Source organism: Neopelma chrysocephalum, unplaced genomic scaffold (genome assembly GCF_003984885.1).
Source record: "Neopelma chrysocephalum unplaced genomic scaffold, ASM398488v2 Primary Assembly neopelma1_44, whole genome shotgun sequence".
NCBI lineage: Eukaryota > Metazoa > Chordata > Aves > Passeriformes > Pipridae > Neopelma > Neopelma chrysocephalum.
The window spans coordinates 15113987-15134735 of record NW_020897703.1 but is presented as its reverse complement, the minus strand read 5'-3'; the positions used below and the strand labels follow the sequence as shown (position 1 = coordinate 15134735).

The following is a 20749-nucleotide window of genomic DNA, read 5'->3' as shown; positions in this document are numbered from 1 at the left end:
GTGACAAAACTGCTGTTCTTCAGCTTAAATATATTATCTCATCATTTCATTTTAAGACATTTGCGGCTATATATTTACATCCTTATGTAAATATATACAGAGCCTGTATATATGTAAATATATATAGAGCCTGACCTCTTCACGTCACTGTTCCTGCAGACTGCTGAATTATATACTTTAAAAAAGCAAGAAGCCAGTTTTCCACATTGTCTTCTGTTTGGGTCATGTAAATTACCCTCAGGGAATCTAGTTACCAGGCATCATGAGCTCTGAACCTGGTGTGCCATTTATCCCTCTACAAAGAAGAAAACACTACCAAGACTTACTCTTTGAAAAGCTCCCAAATCTAGCCCCACTTGTGAAGCTCAAGTGCTTGTTACTCTTGGTTACTATTACATTAATTGCATAGTAAGTTCTTACCTCCATGTAATACAATGGTTCTGTCTGTCCCATCAGGTCTCATAGATTCAATAATATTTTCTTTTGAATCACTCCAGTAGATCCTATCATTGTTCAAATAATCAATAGAAAGACCTGTTGGCCAGCCAAGGTCTTCAGAGACCAGGGTTTGTCTTTGTTGTCCATCCATCCAGGCACACTCAATCTTTGGCTGCCTTCCCCAATCAGTCCAATACATGAGCCTGAAAGGACAGAACCAGAATTTAATATAGTTCAGAATTTGGTTGTCATGAATATCCTTTGGAGTCTCATGGAAAAGATCAGTTGCAGAACAAAAAGCTGTTCAGCACCCGATGTTTTGCAGATGTTTTTGGGAAGGTCACAGAGAGTTCACTGAACAAGCTTGTTTTAAGTAGAGAAGATAAATACCAAAAGAACATCCATCAGTCACAACAGAGCTGCAGCATCCAGGCAACTTCAGGAAGCCGTGCTGCTTTACCCCAGCTGAGAGAAGCACATATCACAGTATCTCCTAATCCATCACATAATACTAGTTGTAGCAAGCACAGCTGTTGAATGTACCAGTGCATTTACACTGCTTTCCCCTGCAAAGGAGCCTATGTTTGTATTGCTTGGAGCTAGTAAAGAGACATTACCATCTATTTCCCTATTTCAGGAGTAACAGAGAAATTTGGTGGGCACACAGATTCTTATTTGAACTCCCTGGCCTTGTCACCAACACAAGCATCCGTGTGAAATCTAATCCAAAATACTCTCCCATACGAACTTTGCAACATTATTAAAGGAAAATTCCAGAGAATATTCTCTTAGTCTTTCCCGGAAAAATTACCATTGTAGGGGGTTTGGGGTTTGAATAGCATTGAAAACAATTCTTTTAAGTCCTGTAATACTTACCCACGTTTTGGATTGACAGCGATAGCTGCTGGTTGATCCAGTAGAGAAAAAATAAGCCATTTTCTGTACCGTCCATCTAATTTTGCCACCTCTATGCGATTAGTCCCTGCATCAGTCCAGTAAAGATGTCTGAATTATGTAAGACACAAAACATTCCAAAAGTAAATAGTTTACACTTGGAAGATGAATTAAAAAAAATTTAAGAAGAAACAGTATATATAACCCAAGCAAAATTCATATAATTCAGTTTTGAATATACAGGTCCTAAATATAGGTGAGTTTAGCAAAAGAGATCTATTGGCTCACCAGTTTTTCCCTCTGACAAAGTTTCTGCAGCTGCCTCTGTTACCTGTCAAATAATCTTCACTGAAGGGATACTGAAAACTTTTATTGTTACTGTTAAGCAATAGAGGTGGCTAATAAGCATCTTTAAAGACTCTGCTTTCCAGGACGATGAGGTTCATTACCAGTAAAAATTTATTTACCATGTAATTTTTGCAGCAGCTCTGAAGGTATCCAGCTTATTAATTCACAGCTCCTCTCTAGACTTTTGTCTTATGACAAAGATACTAACAAATAAATTATCACATCAGATGCAAATGCTTTTAGTCCTAATAAACAGGGCACTCAGTCTAATCTTCCTTGAATTTTGTTTATCTTTATCATCATGGCTTTATCATTTTTTGAGCCTATATAATAAACATTATTATGCACTCACTAATCACACAGTGCCTCCTGATTGAATAAATTATCTGATAATTGGCTTGGGAATATGTGCAGACAATTGAATGTGGTTTTTAAAATAAATTTCAACATGATCTGAAATCAGTGTAACACTACGTTTGAAGTGCTGAAGGTGCTAGCCTCACCAGGGATCCTTGTGATAGATACCCTTTATCCTTGCTCTCATGACCATTTAGATTTATGAATAGAAACTTAGACACTCCCTTTTGCCCTCAGAGACATTTGGTTTTCTAGGTGGCCTCCAGCTGATGATGCAAACAGCAAAATACTCTGAAGGCTCTCCCAGACCTTAATATATCTTTCTCACATTTTAAAACTGCTGGAAGAAAAGAGAGAATTTTTCACTTGTTTTTCGCTATCATGATTTGTACCAGGGACATCCAAAATCTGGCAACAGCATTCAGGAGACTGACTCATGTCTGTCCATTCAGCTTCAAACAGAATCATAGACTGCGCAGACTACATTTCATAGTGCCCATCTACAAGCATCAGGATCCTCTCAACATTACAGCACATGAACTTCAGCTATGCCTGTCCACCACATCCTTTAAAAGTTACACTGCAAATAAACGATGCCGTCAACATCAAAAGTCAGGCCCAACTTTCTCCCAGCTCTTTCCCATGGTAGTAAACATAAGAAGTGATCTCATAATTTCTATGATGAAGTTAAAAAAATTACCATGCTTTAGCCTAAAAAAATCCACAGCCAATAAAACGGAGAAAAAACTCTGTATAAGAACACGATTACAAAAATGTAACTACTTTCTATTCATCAAAAAAGCATCTATTCATCAAACTTCAGAGCTGTTTCTGTTTTGGGGTTGCTCATACAGTACAAGGTTGGTAAGAAAGGAGCAAAGATAAATTACATTGTGGACTGGGGAGGTTTCCCTTCCAAGAGCAGAAAAAGGTTGTTCTCTGGAGTTACCTAAGTCATTGAAGAAGAATCCATCTGACATGAAGGCTGATGTATTAGCACTTTACTGATGCACAAATGATCTGCCAGTTGTAGGGTAAGGCAAGTTTCCTCAGAAAATATGTGATGCAGTCAGCAGCATGCATGTGACCTATTAACCTGCTGCCTGGGCAAGGACAGCTTACTGAACTACCTTCAGACTAGGCATCTTCGGAGACAGTTCATAAGGAAGAAAAAAGTAGATTTTGCACTGCCCAATCAAATCCTTGACACATTAAATGTACAGCATTTTTCTAGCTTTTCAGTGCACTTACCTTCCAACCCAGTCAACAGCCAACCCATCAGGACTAACTATGTATTTGAGATTCAAGTCAACTTCCTTTGTAGGATTGTTCCTACTGCTGTCAAATGTGGGGAGATAAGCACGTTTGATGGCTCCAAACTCAGAACCCTGTCCCAGAATGCTGAAGTACACGATACCTTCAAAAAAGATGACAAATCTCTAGTTAATTCCATATTTGCTGAAAATTCTAATCTTTCTGAGGCTCTTATGTGAAGTTACCAGACTCATTTATTTATGAATAAGTCGTTCGTTCATTTAAATTACGTTGTGTTAGTGTGTAAAGTTTTAAGCCATCCATCAAATGTAAGATCCACATCTAAAGTCATCTTGATCTAGATTACCAAGAAATATTATGTATCACATATTTCAAGAGTAAAGGATATTAGTTCTGAAGCCTTTACATATGATTTTGAGAGTAATTTAGAGTCTCATAACCCTAAGGAGCAAGTATGGCCCAGGACAGTGGCCCTGGGAAAATGGCAAAAAAAGAGAACCTGAGGAAGAGCCAAAAAACATAAGCTAATACAGGGATCTACTAGCCATTCCTGCTTAGTATAAGGATTAGTTCTGGCAAGACTTGAGCAAGGTTTGGGATTTGTAAAGGTAAAAGAAAAGAATGGGTTAATTTATAATAATCCTCTGCTGCAGCATAATCCTAAAGAGCCACAATTCCATAGCTAAACTCACACTGAAACAAAAGGAAAACCAGAGCAAAACATATCTAAACTAAATTAAATCATTAAAGGAAACCACACTGATGCTGTAGAATGAGTAGAGGGGAGGGGCAGATTCAACCAAGACCTGGCCAGTTAATCTAATTTAATTTTGATTTCCAGTGTAAATCAAACACCTACACTGCAGAAATGCATCTTTTTAAACCAACCACTGCATGGTTGAGTATTAGCATACTCACTCAGGCCTATCCCTTCAGGGTCCCAGTCATAATCCAGAGCTTGGATGCGCTCCTGATTATCGATATAGTCAGAGTACTGTTCTGATGAGATATTGTACCTTCGAATCCGCACATTATCTGGCAGCAGTAACAATGGAGGATTACCTGGAAATGATCGTGAATTTATTTTCATGTATTTCTCATTTTAGAAGAAGCAGAAGAAAGTCACTTCTAGTCAAGCCTAAACTGGGATTTTCACAAGTCCTATCTGGACAAGAAGAACACAAGGCCACTTCTAAAGCTTCAGAGCTATTCAAACTTCTTGGCTTTGCAAAATTTATTAAAAGCTATTGAAATGCTTAACAGTGAGGATAGTATTATTCTTTTCACCATAGATCTTGTGCAGAGGTAATCATTAAGGGATTATTCCTTAAAAATTCTTAAACATTACGTTGTTGGCATATCAACACTTTACATTTCAAAAACAGATTGCCACTGCACACTATGCGCTTCCACTTTCCTCCCTCAAAGTACAGGAAACAATTTTGAAAGTACAAATAAATTGCCAGTACCCTATGACATGACCTGTCTGAGTTGTTCTACCTGAAAGTCTTTAAATCTTAATGTCTCCATATTCAGATGAATGTTCTCCTGCCCACAGCTTAATTTGGAGTTAGCCTAATAATATCCCACCAGGTCCTCACTTATGAGTGCTGTGAGCTTGTACTGCAAAGTGTGGCAGAATTCCAGGCATACATAGAAATAGAACTTCAGGCACAACAAATTTCATTATGTTACCAGCTACAACCATATTATCTTCCATCACTTAGCCTTGAAAACCTGGTGTGTCTAGATGCTGTTAAAGTGTAAATACTTTTCTAAATACAGTATTGTTTCTGTTTTATATAACACTGCTGCACTGTCACTCCTTTCCTATCACCTCTTTATTTTTATTATTACTATTCTATTACTACTATTTTCTGAATCAACTCTACCTATTCAAAGACTGCCACACACTGTAGTCATTGCACTGAGGTATGATAAAAAGCCAACGATTGATGTTAAACATTGGCCAAAGTCCTTCTATTTGTGTGCATCAGTCCATGAACAATGAATGGCAATCTGTCATCAAACTGCCTTTGATTTGTACCAGCTTAATGCAATTTTTTCTGGGGCATTATTTTGTTGAGAAAACCTAAACTTCAGGAATAGGCAACATTAATTTCTTTCTGATGACAACCACAGGATAACAGGTTTTTGTTCGCAGAAAACTTCAGCAGAAAGGAAGGCAGGTATCCAAATCAAGATATTATTTGTAATGTTTACAGTTGGAAGGAGAGATAAGCACTTTTTTTCCTGATTGTGCAATAGGTGGAACACACAGATGCTACTATCTTACAGAATAAGGATTGGTTTTCATTATCCCCTTCCTACAAAAGAGAGGATTATACTCATTAAGTTGCTATATTCCACTTGCTCTTTACAGGTAGCAATCAATCTTGCTATCAGTTAACATACCATTAGCTGCGCACTGTTTCCCTTGTTGATCACCCACAGACCTGAAGCCATCTGCACAGAAACATTCATAGCTTCCTTTGGAATTCTTGCAGTCCTGGGTGCATGTTCCAAAGATCTCACACTCGTTGATATCTAAACACAAGTAGAGAAAAGATTCCTAGAGCTTTCTTTCTTGTTTAGCCAGAAGGAGGCTCAGGGGGGACCTCATCACTCTCCACAACCACCTGGTGGGGTTGCAGTGGGGGGCTGGTCTCCTCTACATGCCTGCAGTGAGAGGACCAGAGTAAATGGTTTTAAACTGAGAGAGGAGAATAAATGGCCTTAAGCTGAGACAGGAGAGACTCAGATTAGATATTAGAAAATTTTCACTGTTAGGATGGTCAGGCACTGGAATAGGTTGCCCAGGGAGGTTGTGGAGTCACCATCCCTGGAGGTGTTTAGGAGGCATCTGGATCAAACCCCATCAAATTTCTTTCCCCTGGATTGCAAAGATAGGACAAAACCTATATGCTGTAGAGCAAAAACATGTATCTACAGCCACCAAAAGCTTAAAAGAAGTCTGAATTGTGGAGCCGGTTCTTTGTTGAATGAGGCCTGCATGTCAGAAAACATGATTCAGCAGCAAAATTTTTTAGGAAGCATCTGCTAAATGTATAAAAATCCTGTTAGGATGTGAAAATGGATGGTCACAATAGAATCACAAAGTGACAGGTCACGGAACACTTATCAGTGAGAAGACATTTGTAAGATTGAAAATACCATCACAGGAGTTTCGGTTAGTTTCACTGGCCTTGTACCCTGGCCTACAGGAACAGATAAAGCCTCCTTCATTCAGGTTGGTACAATTATGTTCACAGATATTTTCCGCACAAGTTCGCTCTGTTCCAGGATCTGGGGGGGAAAAAAAAAGCATATTATGTAATTATAACCAAAAAATGAAGTGATATGGGGAAGGTATAACAATTTTTATCATTACTGTAATTGAAAATAGTTTTCAAGTAGACAAAGTTAGCTTTCTTTCCTTTTTTCTAACTAAAATTAGAAGAGAATGGTAACCACTGGTCAAGAGGGCTGTCAACTAAGAACCAGTGAACAGGGTCAGGATAAGAGCCATAACCATTAAAGCTCACCTTCCATAACAGAAATTACATTCTACATTACCACCAATCTGCAGCAACTGCAGAATTTCTTGTTCATGCCATACCTAACCTAAAGTCAGCACGGGTCATTGCAAAGAATGCATTGCAAAGAAAACATGCGTGTAACGGAAAAGCCAAGTCAAGGATACTAGATAGTCTGTAACAGATAATGAAAATTATAGTCTTCCCAAAGTACATGTAGAATTCTATTTTTACCCAATACTTTGAGTATCTGTTATATAACCAGAAAAGATAAATAACATGTTCATTGGCAGATCATGAGGAAAAGATACAGATGTACGGCAAAAACATTACATTAAGCTGATTATCTCCTTTACGCATTCACATTCCACTGCTGACTAATTTAAGTTTAAACAGCTCAATTTCACATACATGTGTAGAAGCATAAATTAGTTGTACACATATATACACATATATACTGTTTTCTCTATAGCAAGTATTTGATGTTGGGAAGACTCTGAATGTTACCATCTGACCTGCATTCACATCCACCCCCAAACAGTAGAGTGCTGACTGCCAGAAGGTGTCTGTTTCACACTGTTTCATAGCATTTATACTTTTATATTTTCCTCAAGTCATTGCGTTACGTTATATTACCTAAAGACCATTGGGATGGTAAAAGAAACAGAAAAACCAGCTGCTTCAAAATGGACTGTACTATAGGCTTCCAAGTTATTTGTGTTCTGCAAGTCTGCTGGATTGCAAATCACCCGTGCAGCATTTGGCACACTTTCACTTGAAGCCATCACAGCCTGACAAATTGAAATTGCAAGTACATGCTCATATTATCATTGTGCACATTGATATAAAAAGTTAGGAGTTTTTGCTTCCAGATTCCATGGAATAATCTCTCTTGCCTCAAAGTTCAAGTCAAAGCTTTTGTGTCTAAATGGATGCTAGTAAATTTATAATACATAGTTAATAAAAGCTGTACAGAGGATTCGAGAAGGCAGTCAGGCCAATGACTGCCTGTCCTTATAGAATTCAGTGGTCATGTCTTTAAAAAGGAAATAGAAGCATCTCAATACACTTTTAACAGGGCTAGAGCAATGTATACCAGTTCAGAGGCTGCCCATGAATAATTCCATAGGTGGCCTATTGCAATTATGATTGAAATAGCTGGATGTTCTTGCCTCTGTAATGCAATTCATTTTAAAACAAGATCAAAAAAAAGATAAACTCCTTTTTTTTTTGGTGATACATAAATACCCTAAGTCTAAAAAAGACTGTTCAGAGAACTGATTTTCATAGAATCATACAACCATCTAGGTTGGAAAAGACCTTTAAGATCATCGTTGTACCATAAATCTAACACTGCTAAGCCCCACTAAATGATGTCCCTAAGTGCCACATCTACATATTTTTGTAGACATGTACAAAATAATGAAAACAAAAAAGAATTAAACCAGAATGAATTAAAATAATGAAAGAATGAAAATAGAAAAAGAATAAAACCAGAAAATATTATCATGGGGTAATCCTAGCACAGGCTAATTAAAAAAAAATAAAATAATTCACACAGGCTAATTAAAAAGCAATACTTCTTACAATGCTATTCAAGAAGAAAGATGTTTCAGAAATTTTTATTTCAATAGCATTGCAATTTTGTGTTCTACTGATATTATTACTTACTGCAGCCCATTTCATCAAAATGGTCTCCACAGTCGTCATAATTGTCACAGACATAATGTAAAGGAATGCAATTTCCATTATTGCATTTGAATTCTTCAGTTGTACACGGTCTTGGTGTCGGTTCTCTACCTATAGTCAAGAAGAGAAACTTTTCTCTGTCACAGTTTCAGCTACAAAGTACCAAGAGACAGCACTACTCCACATTGCTAATGCAGAAGCTGATACAATCTGGTAAAACACTGATTAGAGTGACTTGGAAAGGCTGTAGTAAAGCTACAACCATAACAAGGACATAGACCTCCTGAATTCTAGTCACATTCCTGAACTGAAAGAAGTTCCACTATTTTATTAAAAAGACAGAAGGAAAATTCTTCTTGTTAATAGTTGATCAAACTTTCTTTTAAATAATGCAAGCCTATTAATATCCTTTAGTGATATACTTCATACATCTACGGCAGACTTCAAGAGATTATTGAGATACTAGCAATCTATTAACTTCTAGAATTTTGTGCAATAAAGCCAGCAAATAATATCATTAACCAACTAAGAATATGATTAAACTTGATAATGTAGAAATCAACATAGTCAATGAGAACTACATAAGATATCTGAGGGCAAAAACCTATTGAATATTAACAGAGCTTCTGCAGGGTGTGGACCTAAATATCAACACTATTAATAGGTGCATGACAGTGCCACAAATTCAGAAGTAGCCATTCCTTTATTTTATCCATCCCATCTTAATTTTATGATACAGCCAGACTTTTTCTTCTTCCTCATTTAAAGTGGAGTTCATAGTAAGATGATAATATTTGGCTGCTGGCTCACAGTAAAATACAATATTGTTTTGAAAATCACGATCTTTACTTTTCAGACAAATGTTTGCACATTTGCTACTTGTACAGAGAGCTATAAATACTTAGTGCCAATAACCATAGTTTAAATTATTTCACACTATTGCTTTCATAATTTATGCTTAATTTTGACATTTCTTTGGTATTAAATATTAATCACATCACAATTCTGAATTTGATGCTCAATTTTATGTAAACATACAGTGTTCCTCTTTCTCGTCACTTCCATCTCCACAGTCATCCTCCTGGTTGCACAGCTCATGACTGTATATACAGCGATTGTTTTCGCATCGGAAGCGGAATGGAGATTCACAAGCAATATCCACTGAAATCAGAGAAGTCAATCACAATTTCATACTTGATGCCATTGAGACACAAATTATTCCAATCACTTTTATGTGGTAACATTTATATGCTTTGTACATTTCAAAAGGTGAGAAGGCATTCAGACCCAAAAGAATATTTTCTGCACATTTTGGTGACTGTATGTTAGGACATTACACATTTTTTTGTCAGAAGACAGTACATCATCTTTGGCCAAAGACATATTCTCTACTACATATAACACTGAAGTTTCTAGATTTGTTCATGAAGTATAGTGACTGAAAATCCAACATGCTATTAGTGGCTATAGAGTGTACAACTGACAAAACCTGTTCAAGTAGCACCTCCAATACCTAATTGTTAGAGCTGAAGTCAGGACTCCCGACTTACAAAGACACCGTGACAATACCGATAGCTTTAAAAGCTCAGCACCTTTGAGAATATACATCATCTGAATTAATCTTTAATTTCAAATTGATGTTCTTATTTTAGATAACCAACTGCAAAATGTGAAACAGTGTCCTTATCTCTTTGCTATGCTTCTCCCTACTTTTATAACCACATATACAAATCTGCAAAGCAGTGAGAAACACATTGTTGGAGGATGAAGTGAACTTGCATATGGCGCAAAGTTCTCATCCTGAAAAATTAGAATTTATTTTCTAATTGTTCTATCTATTGTAGGTAGATTTATTCAGCATATTGTTAATTTTAGTATAATTTCTCTCTCTTACAGCAAAGGTGAAGTTCTTCATCAGAGTCATCTCCACAGTCATTATCACCATCACATTTCCAGTACGGCTGGATACAGACGTGGTTTTTACATTCAAACAGCATGGGCGGACAGTATGTACCATTAGGATACCGTGTTGCTGAAGAAAGGAAAATGATTATGACATTTGCATTTACAATAAAAATGTTATGTTTTCCTGAAAAATAGTCAGCCCAATCCTATGTTATTCTTAAAAACCCTTCTCTCCACAATTGGAGATACTATATGAGTCACTGCAAAGATGTACAGCAACAACAGACTGCAAAGACTGAGGACTTCTTGGTAGCGATAATGTAATTAATTCAGGTTTAAATAAATAGTGAAACAACATAAGTTACAGAAGCTTTTGAAAATAAATTTTAACTTAACAAATGCTACATGAATTTATTCCTGACAAATCTAGTTCAGTAATAAAGGTAACTAACATCACTGGCACAAAATGTGAATGACTGAAAAAGTACCTAAGATATCCAATTCCAAAAGGACTCATGTTGGTATAGTAAAAAACCCCACCCAGATTCTGTAAAAACTGTGAAAGAAACTGAACTAGAGGAAAGAAAACAATATGATTCTACCAACCTATATAAATAAACCATACCCTTGCTCTTTCAAGGGCTTCTCATACACTTTCTCCTCCCTTTAAGAACAGCCAAATGTTGTGTAACTCAGGTTCTGAAAGTCAACTATTGTGATGTACATTCCAGGATGGAGTTATCATCAGAAAAATACAGATAGTAGTGTGCAGGTGCCCCTTCTTACTTGAAGCACCGGTGTTAAAACGTAAAGATGTACAGAAGTGCCACGATACCAACATAAAGAGTTCTCTCAAGTACTGAAGCCTAAAATCATGTGAATATATAAGTCAGAACCAATACTTCAATATCACCTAAAAAGCTGATGTCAGTCAATGCAGATAGAACACAGAGATGATATTTTCATTCCAACTGTGAACAGTACTTTCTGGTTTAACAGATGGAGCTGGAGCTCCATGCAAGCTACAGATATTTTTTCACAGTAGATTAATATACAGAAGGAAAACAGAAATGGAAAAGTATTTTATTTCCTTGGCTTCACTGATACTTTGGGAAACTTTACAGAAATTTGGGTATTATAAAGAAAAATATCATTACAGAACCTTGTCAGAATTTGGTACAACTGAAACAGTTTGGATGTTGCAGTGTCCAAGGGATGGTCAAAAATTTTAATTCGATCACACATGTATCTTCTCCTGGACCTCGTAAACACATTCATTTCCTACCATTAGGAATGTGTTTACAACCAGTATAAGAGAGGGCAACCTATTATTATATCAAAAAGCTGATTCAAAATATTATACTTATCCTGAATTTTACTGACATCGCTGAATGCTGCATAATTCTATATCTCTAAGGAGTCATATCACTTAAAGATACACAAAAGTGAAAATCTTTTTGGAAGTGAGCTCAATGAGCACCAACTGCAAAGTTTGAAACTCACGACAAGTTGCTTCATCAGAGAAATCAAGGCAGTCTGCATTTCCATCACATCTGAAGCGTTCTGCAACACAGTGTCCACTATCACACTGGAAATAACCTGGGTGGCAGGTCCTCAGCTCTGAAAAGATTCAGAAGTAACTTTTGGTGAGATGACTAAAGTGACCTGGTGAACATTACTTCATTAAAGATGCTTCCCATAAAAGATTATTTGGCAGAATAATTTATCACACTAGAAACAAGAGTGTGAATATGTAAGAGAGCACACACCGCAGTCACGTTCATCTGAATTGTCTTCACAGTCATCGTCGTGGTCACAGATCCACCGGGAAGGGATGCAGCGCAGATTGTCACACCGGTATTCACTTTCTGTGCATTCGCGAGGACCTTCATTTAAAATGAATGTACAAATATGAAAAGTTTCCCAGATGCACAGTTAAACATCCACACTTGTCTCACTAAACCAGACAAATGTAATGTGGGCAGATAATGTGATAAAATCCTTAAAACCAAATGATGTTAAAACAGCATTCTCCCCCAATACTCTTTATACATGTTACACATTCTATGTTCCCCCGACTTAGAAAAAAAGAAATTCATTGTGGACTTTGTTTCATCACAGAATTATACAGGAGTTTTTAATACAAATTAGAAAAAAAAAAGATCCATTGTCACTGTTTAAGAAACTATATAATACAACATTTGCACACAGGACAGAATTCAAATGTCACTTCTTAGTGGAAAACAGGAATTTGTGTTATTGTGATGACTGGATTTATCAGTGTTTTTATGCAACCAGGATGCATCCTGGTGATATCAGTGCGGTATCAGCAAATAAAAGGCTACAGTATAAAACAACAGTTGAGAGTTGTCTGCCTTACTCTCATCAGAAATACAAGGACAGTTAAGTCAAAAGCATGTCATTACAGCCGAAAAAGAACTCACTGCAGTTGTGCTCATCAGAGTTATCTCCACAGTCATTCTCTCCATCACACTTCCAGCGCAGTGGGATACATCGATGATTGTCACAACGGAAATCTCCAACAGGATTGCAAGTCATCTCCTCTGTAGTGTAGACAGTTTGCCAACAAAACAGCACACACTAGCTCAATCTTTAGATAAGACGGAATGCACAGATTATAACTGAAGTAGATAGAGATCTCTGCACCACAAACCAGGCCAAGTAATAGAGAAGTGATTAAGAAACGACTGAAATAACTACATCGAACTGAGACAGAAGCACAAAGAGAAACTCAGTACTGTCAAAGGAGGGCATCTTGACACCATGGTGTGTTACATTTTCAAGTGTTTTCTGATTCTGCTACAGTGATCCAGTGATCTTTGTGCCTAAGTGTATAAGTGAGTGGTTTCAATATAAATCCAAAAGGCATTGTTATATTTCCCACACTGATGGTTTCACCACCACAGGAGGTAAGTTAAATAAATGTAGAAAGTACTGGCAGTTCTAATACTTTTAATAGTTCAGCTCAAGCACCAGTATTTCCTTTTCATTTGATAACATATCAGGTAAAAAAATTAAATCCTGATCTTCAGAGCTCATAAACATGTGAGCTGCACAATGCATTGCTGCACACAGAATTTCTCCTGAAGACAAATAACTAGCAGAGCAATTAAGTGATATCAAACAAAAGACGTCCAGGTACATTATTATTGAAGACTTTCATAAAATCAAGGTGTTTGCAAATTAGATAAATATTTTAGGTACAAAGTTATGTTGAAATGACCTTTCCCAAACTCACCACAGCCTTGTTCATCACTGTTGTCTCTGCAGTCATCATTCCCATTGCACACTGTCCACAATGGTATGCAACGGTAGTTGCTTCTACAGCTGAATTGTGTGTGATTGTCACATCGATAGGCAGGTCCCACTGAAAGAGGCATTTGTCAATGTTAGTTGAGTTACTTAGCCATTAAACTGTCCTTGCTATTCTGACTTTCAAAACCTGTTTTGAATTATAGTCATTTTTTTCAACTGAAAAGAGCTCTCTGCTAACTTTAGTGTTGTAAAAGAAAAAGCATTAAATGTATCTGATTTTACTATCTTCTCCAATCTATGCTGCTTGTATTCTGCATATGCTACAAACCCATCACAGGTTAAAGCACACACATAGTGTTTTCCCCTGACTATTTAGATCTGGTAACAGTGGCAATAGCCCCAAACCTGGAAGCTAGAGGAGGTGGCTTGTCCTCAGGTGGCAAAACTTGATCACAAGTTCTTCAAGATGGCCAGTGGTTCAGAGAGACATGCTAGAGCACATTGGAAAATCCTGGCATCAAGCCAGTCAAAGTGAGATGCTGCCAGTTCTTGATAGTCTGACCAGCATAAATAAGCTTTATCTTCTTCAAGAATAAGTAAATAGGAAATTATCACATAGTTTGTGATAATTTCTATCACACAAACTCTATCACACAGAGTGTTTTCTAACACTCTTTACTATATGTATGCAATTAGCTTGCAGAAAATTCCTTTCCAATAAACTTTCAGTCTCAGGAAAATTAAGTAATGTGGTTTGCTTTGCCTTTGGTGCACTCAGAGTTCACAGATTATTCTGAGTTGGAAGGGACCCACAAGGGTCATCAGGTCCAACTCCTAAGTGAATGGCCCATACAGCTGTGTGCTTACTGCATTCGTGGAATGGCTCATCAGAGTTATCACCACAATCATCATCCACATCACACTTCCAGGACAGCGGGATGCAGCGGCCATTGTCACATTTAAATTGGCCCGGGGGACAGGTTCTACTTGCACAGTGAGTACTATCTTCATCTGAGTTGTCACCACAGTCATCCTCTCTGTCACACTGCCAGGCTTCTGGGATACATCGTTTATTGGCACACTGCCACTGATGAGTTTCACACTGGTGATTAGCTGGAAGAATACAAATCAGTTGTTAGGATACCAAAAGTTATAGGAATGGTCTGCTGCTGTTATATCGAGTTGTTATCATGTTTACACCAAAAGTTAAAAATTTAAAACACCCCATTTACTTACTCAGTTAAGGCAGACATTTCTAATCTCACATCACATTTTTCCCAGGCATCTCTAGAAAAGCTCGTCAAGATTCTACATTTTTCTAGGAGCAAGACAGATACTACCTTTTCCTAAAGCAGAGAGGAATAAACCCAGCATTCAACATGATTGAAGCAGGGGCCCTCAGTCACTTCACAGAGGAGCTAAGCAGTATTGTGGCTCTGGCCATTCTATGAACTTAGATGTCCATTGCCTGATGAGCCTGTTCCTCTATGAATGAACAGGTCAGAAAACATAGCAGCAGACCACACTAATACCAGCTCTACAGCCTACAAAGGTGTAGTCTCTGTTTCCAAAAAGCAAAGCACTGAAAGATGTCAGCAGTGCTGGCAAACTAGGGGAGCTCTGAAGGTCTATGAAAACAGGAGTCAACACTGACCTCTACTTCCAGACTTTGTATGTCTCACTGTACTACACTACTACTTTTTTAACATATACTGCCAAACTGTTCCACAGAAAACAGTGTATTATAATTTCCATACATGTTCTAGACCAAAGGATTCTATTGCCATGCACAAGATAATGAGCAGAAGGGACTACATAGACCTAAAATGATTTTTATTGTACCCACTATGTTAAAATCACTGCATTACAAAGCTGCCACATTTCTACTTTTTTAATTCCCCTGTGGCACACTTAAGAGCTTAGCTTTTGCAGCTCAGGTAAAATTGACATTTCATTTAATTCGGTCATTTTTAGAAACACTTTGCTAATGGAAGGCAATGACTAAACTATCAATTATCTATCAATGACAAACTATCAATTATACAACCACACTGCTTCCCCCCCCACTTTATATTACTAAGCTTGCAACTGTCACAACCACGTTATGTACAAAAAGAGAACTAAGGATGTGCTTTTTTAAATTAGACATAAGTATGTGGAACAGCGTAGGTTTTTAAGGAAATAACATTATTTCATAAGCATAATTATGCTACATTTCTATAATACTGCCATCACATACAGTTTTCTGAAACAAATCTTCCCACGTTGCACTGCATTTTGTACAATGCAGAGGGTGTAGTAATTTTGTCCCATCACACCGAGTGCTAAAATACAGGGAAAACTAGCACACCTGTTAGATTGACTTGGACATTAGAAAGCCTTAAATTCCTCTTATTCACCATGGCTTTACTCAGAACAAGACAAAGTGAGTCCTGTTTCTAATATCTTATACTTCAGATTGTAACTTACAACAGTGTAAATCTGTGTTAAAAGTATAGAAAGTGTTTATGTTTCGATATAGTACACTTTTGCTTTTCTTTATCCTGCTTGCACTGAGGTGAATTGCTCTAGCAGGTGCAAGACTAGAAAAGACTATATTTATCTCACTTTTTCATCTTTAAACAAGGGATAACAATTCTGAAATTTTTATGCTGTTTACACATTTTATACTGGCAAAACACTTAAATTTATTAGTTGGAACATACCACAAAGTACAGGATCTTCATCTGATCCATCATGGCAATCTGGCTGGGTATTGCATAAGAAATGTGAACTTGTGCAGTTTCCATCATTACACTGGAACTGCCCAACAGGGCAGTAGCGGTGCGGACACGTTGGGGGTTCATCGGAGCCATCTCGACAGTCCCTCTGTCCGTCACATTTCCACCAGATGGGAATACACCTACAAAGAGAAAACAGTGTTTTCTTTGTTGAGGATATGGCTTTACAGATATACAACTATCCTTTTACAGCACAAAATACAGTCTTGTCTCAGTGTTATTTCTTGAAACGCCAAAAACATCTTGAACTTAATTTCTTCTGTTTCATATGCCAAATGCTAATAAAATATGCCATAATACTGTCACCAGAAACAGATGATAAACAGAGGATACTGGCAGGCCTCTAGGAGGAATTTCACAAAAAATTAATAAGGATTTGATTTTTATGTATATTTGTGCTCATACTCTCTCATACCTTTTAGATCACTCTTCAACTGGATTTTTAATGATGTAGCATTTCAATAATTCACTTGAACTTTAGCACAAGAATTTCACTAGGGATTATCATTGTAACACTGCTTCAAATAAGCACACCTGCCTCACAGGGTCAGAGTGATACATCAACACAAGAGCTCTTGTATCACCATTCCTCTCCCTCCACTGCTGTCTCAGAGAAGTGTTGGAAATGTGCCCTCATATCAGCTAAATGGCTTTCCTGAGCCATATATTTGGCAGAAGCAGATACATTGCAAAAGATGTATAAAAAATTAAGACAAGGTTGCAGATTTTTTAATTCAACAGGAAGCTGTATCCGGAGGTACATGTTTCTAATAACCCAAAATTTGCTACAGTAGTAATGCCATATAACAGGAAGAAAAGTAAAAAAGTACTACTTAAGCAACCAGTCTAGAAGTCTTTTCCGAAATGTAAACCTGTCTTGTCTTGGTGTTGTCTTTGTAAGCACATCAAAAACTCATAGTGAGAGCAGAAGGAATCCCTAATTTCATGTCCTTTTGAAGAGACTAAACTGTAAAATACATCCTTAAAAAGACATTGAAAAAGCAACAGTGAGCTGTGGACTTACCTCTCAGTGTCTGCACAGAGAAACTGGGTGCTGGAGCACATAGGAAGGCAGTGGGCTGTATCACCAAACTGTATTATCATGAAGTTATCAGGACATTCACAGGAATAACCCTGACCACCAGCTTTTATTAGACAAAGATGGGAACAGCCACCATTATTGGTGCCACAAGGATTATTAACTGGTAAAACAGAAGAAAAATATTACCATAATTTGTAACTTCCAGAACACAAAGGTCTCAATCTACAATAGATTCCTCTAACACTGTTTTGAAACCTTAAATGTGAGAGACTGAAAAGCAAAACCTAGATAAGTAGGCACTTATTGAGAGAAATACATGTGATTTCATATGGAGGAAATGTATGCTATTAAGCCATGATATTTTAGAAAATAATTTAAAATTATGCACTTCCAGTCATTGCTTTTCAAAGAAAGGGCAATTTATAAATATAAAGTAGATGCCTACATTTACTCTGTGCATTTTATTCCCCTCAGCAAAGGCAAAAGCTGGGTGCACTCAGGACCCTTTACAACTAGTCTCTGAATACAGCTGACCCTCTAAATGTAAATCTAATTCTGTTTTCTCACCAAATGGCTGCCTGTATGGATGGTAAACATGGATGTCAAATGGCCTGTGTGTGGTGTTCACAAGAACAGTCCTGTCTGATCCGTCATATTTATTTCCCTTTTCAACTGTCCTTGTGTTCCAGTCAGTCCAGTATATTGTGTCTTCAAAAATTGTTATTGCAAATGGATGAGGTAAAGTCCCATCGTATACTGTGTGACGATGATGTCCATCCAGGTCAGAGTACCTCCACAAAGAAAAATATGTGCAAAACATTCAGATAAATGCTAAAACATCTTCCCATCTTTATTATGTATGCTTATGGTACTTCATCATTGGTGACCAGAATCGTGCAATGTAGAATTGCAGCTACTTTATGCCCTAATGATAGAGCGCCATCCTCAGCAAATTCATTTTAATATATGAAGGAAAGTAAAACAGGCTATTTTATGCAAATAAATGGAATAGAGCAACATCCACTGAAATGTATATTTCCCACAGAAGCACACTGGCTAGTACAATGAAATTTTGCACATTTACTGCCTTATAGCAAATTATTTTTGTCACACGAGACTAGCTTGCCTGGATGATTCAGACTGTTAATAATGGAACACTTAAGACAATAATAGGCTTCCTATATTCCTAAATTTTACATATCTTTCTTATTTAGAGCCTCCTCTGATAAGCTGTCTTTGATAAGATTTTACATTTTTACTATCGCCTTGCTATACGGGGAATTTATGAAATACAAGAGAGAAAAATACAATTAATATGCACTAAAAGACATTTTAACACTTCATCATAGAAAAAGCTGCCAGAAGAATTAATGTGGAGAAGAATAGAAGTAAATATAAATATAAATGTACATGTAAATACGAATACAAATATAAACACTAACATAAATACAAATTATTGTTTTCAAAGTATTTCAGTGTCATGACATTGATACAGTCTAAATACTATTACTCATTTTTACTGATATTTAATTCTCTAATACTAAAATCAATTAATAGATTTTTCTTGATTAGCAAAAAATCCCACATGCAAACAGGAAATTCCATGTCGTACCTAGGGACATTCAGGCATCTTCTAATAGTTTGTATACTATTTTATTAGCACATAACTAGTGCAGTTACTGCTCATCTCTTATCTATAGGCAAAAATAAGAGAATAAAAACCAGGCATTTTATACTCAATTTTCCTTTGGTTCAGCCTGTATACTACACACAGAGAAGTTGCATATTTGAGTACAGAGTGCAAACCCTTTTGCTATACTTTTCAGACCACTTCCAGTGGAATCTAGGTTGCGAATATAGCAACTAGGCTACTGCGTCTTCTAATGATACATATCACCTACTACTCCAGACATTTTAATATATACGATGCTTACAGCATCTATAAATGCTCCCACCAAAATCTGACATGAGCAATTATTCAGTTGTTTTAACCTTTTCTGTGTACATACTCAATATAATCTAGATGAGCATCTGTCCAGTAGAGCTTGTCATTGGTGTAGTCTATGGTAAGTCCATTGGGCCACTCTAACTTTGTAGAGATAATCACAGTCTTCTCCTTGCCATCCATGCCTGCTCGTCCAATATAGGCTCGATCTGCAAAGTCTGTCCAGTAAACCTGTCTGTTCAAATGAATACATATAGTCAGAATTGTAGTAAAAATATGTTGAAATCAATATTAGAAGCCATGTCTCAAATATAGTATTTCCTGTCACAGAATTAAAGCAGAGATTAAGGAAGAAGCAAGCTAATATATTCATTACTTGAATTGCTACAGCAGAGAACTGTGCAATCACAATTGCCTTCAAAGAATGCAACTGTCAGACTCAATATCTGCCAAATCACACACACTTTTATCAACCTTTTTTAGCATTGCAATCAAAACTTGCTAGTCCATATGGAACCAAATTCCACAGTGCCCTGCATATATACCTATGAACAGGCCAGCTATTAAGCTGCAACTAAGAACTAACACCATTCAAATCTAAATGCAAGCAGGCAAAATTTACTTCAGATTTTCAGAACAGTGCAGGATTATTTGCAAAAGAAAGGAAAAGCACTCTTGAAATGTCATACCCATATTTTGGATGAACAACAATTCCTCTGGGGTACTGAAAGCAGAAAGTGTTGTTGGCATCCACACACCGATCCACCAGTTTTTTCCGGAATCTTCCATCAAGTTCAGAGACATAGAGACAATCTTTGTAGGCATCAACCCAGTACAATTTTCTGAAATTAAGTTTTAGAGTTATTTAGTATTATTTAATTATATTTTTTATTTTGCTTCACAGAATCTTTAAATTTCAGTTTTTTTCTCCTAGAAAAAAATATATCCACTGTAAAGGAACGCATACACCCCTGACATCTCTTCTACACCACGCTCCAGGCTGCCCTTTTCACTCTGGCTGTTCCTGTAACCGTGATTGTTACTGCCCAATTCAAACTTGCAGTTGCCTAGTTGAGTAATAATACACCATCTACCTATAAATTCTGAAACCCCTCTTCCATTTCTGTCCTACCAACAAGGGCCAGGAGCAGGAAAACAGACATGCCATGCAATGGATTGTGACCAGGGCTGTAAAATACTGGAGAGAATCATCATTGTTTCATGCTGCCACCTCTGCTCTCATCAAACAGGTAGAAAATTCCTA

The 20749-nt window shown here is 37.0% G+C and overlaps 1 protein-coding gene across 2 annotated transcripts in view; it reads right to left on the bottom strand.

Annotated features, from left to right (window-relative positions):
* Positions 1 to 20749, bottom strand: part of LRP2 (LDL receptor related protein 2) — a 116676-nt gene that overhangs the window by 11683 nt on the left and 84244 nt on the right. For both annotated transcript variants that reach the window (XM_027678651.1, XM_027678652.1), the window contains exons 51-69: positions 20175 to 20327; positions 19550 to 19720; positions 18108 to 18331; positions 17523 to 17700; positions 16424 to 16620; positions 14586 to 14831; positions 13702 to 13830; positions 12887 to 13006; positions 12212 to 12328; positions 11946 to 12062; positions 10432 to 10569; positions 9576 to 9698; positions 8520 to 8648; positions 6487 to 6618; positions 5728 to 5859; positions 4231 to 4374; positions 3289 to 3454; positions 1315 to 1443; positions 421 to 641 (exon numbers count right to left, since the gene is read on the bottom strand). In XM_027678651.1, the coding sequence (XP_027534452.1) occupies positions 421 to 641; positions 1315 to 1443; positions 3289 to 3454; positions 4231 to 4374; positions 5728 to 5859; positions 6487 to 6618; positions 8520 to 8648; positions 9576 to 9698; positions 10432 to 10569; positions 11946 to 12062; positions 12212 to 12328; positions 12887 to 13006; positions 13702 to 13830; positions 14586 to 14831; positions 16424 to 16620; positions 17523 to 17700; positions 18108 to 18331; positions 19550 to 19720; positions 20175 to 20327 (2966 nt within the window). The remainder of the gene's footprint in view (positions 1 to 420; positions 642 to 1314; positions 1444 to 3288; positions 3455 to 4230; positions 4375 to 5727; positions 5860 to 6486; positions 6619 to 8519; positions 8649 to 9575; positions 9699 to 10431; positions 10570 to 11945; positions 12063 to 12211; positions 12329 to 12886; positions 13007 to 13701; positions 13831 to 14585; positions 14832 to 16423; positions 16621 to 17522; positions 17701 to 18107; positions 18332 to 19549; positions 19721 to 20174; positions 20328 to 20749) is intronic.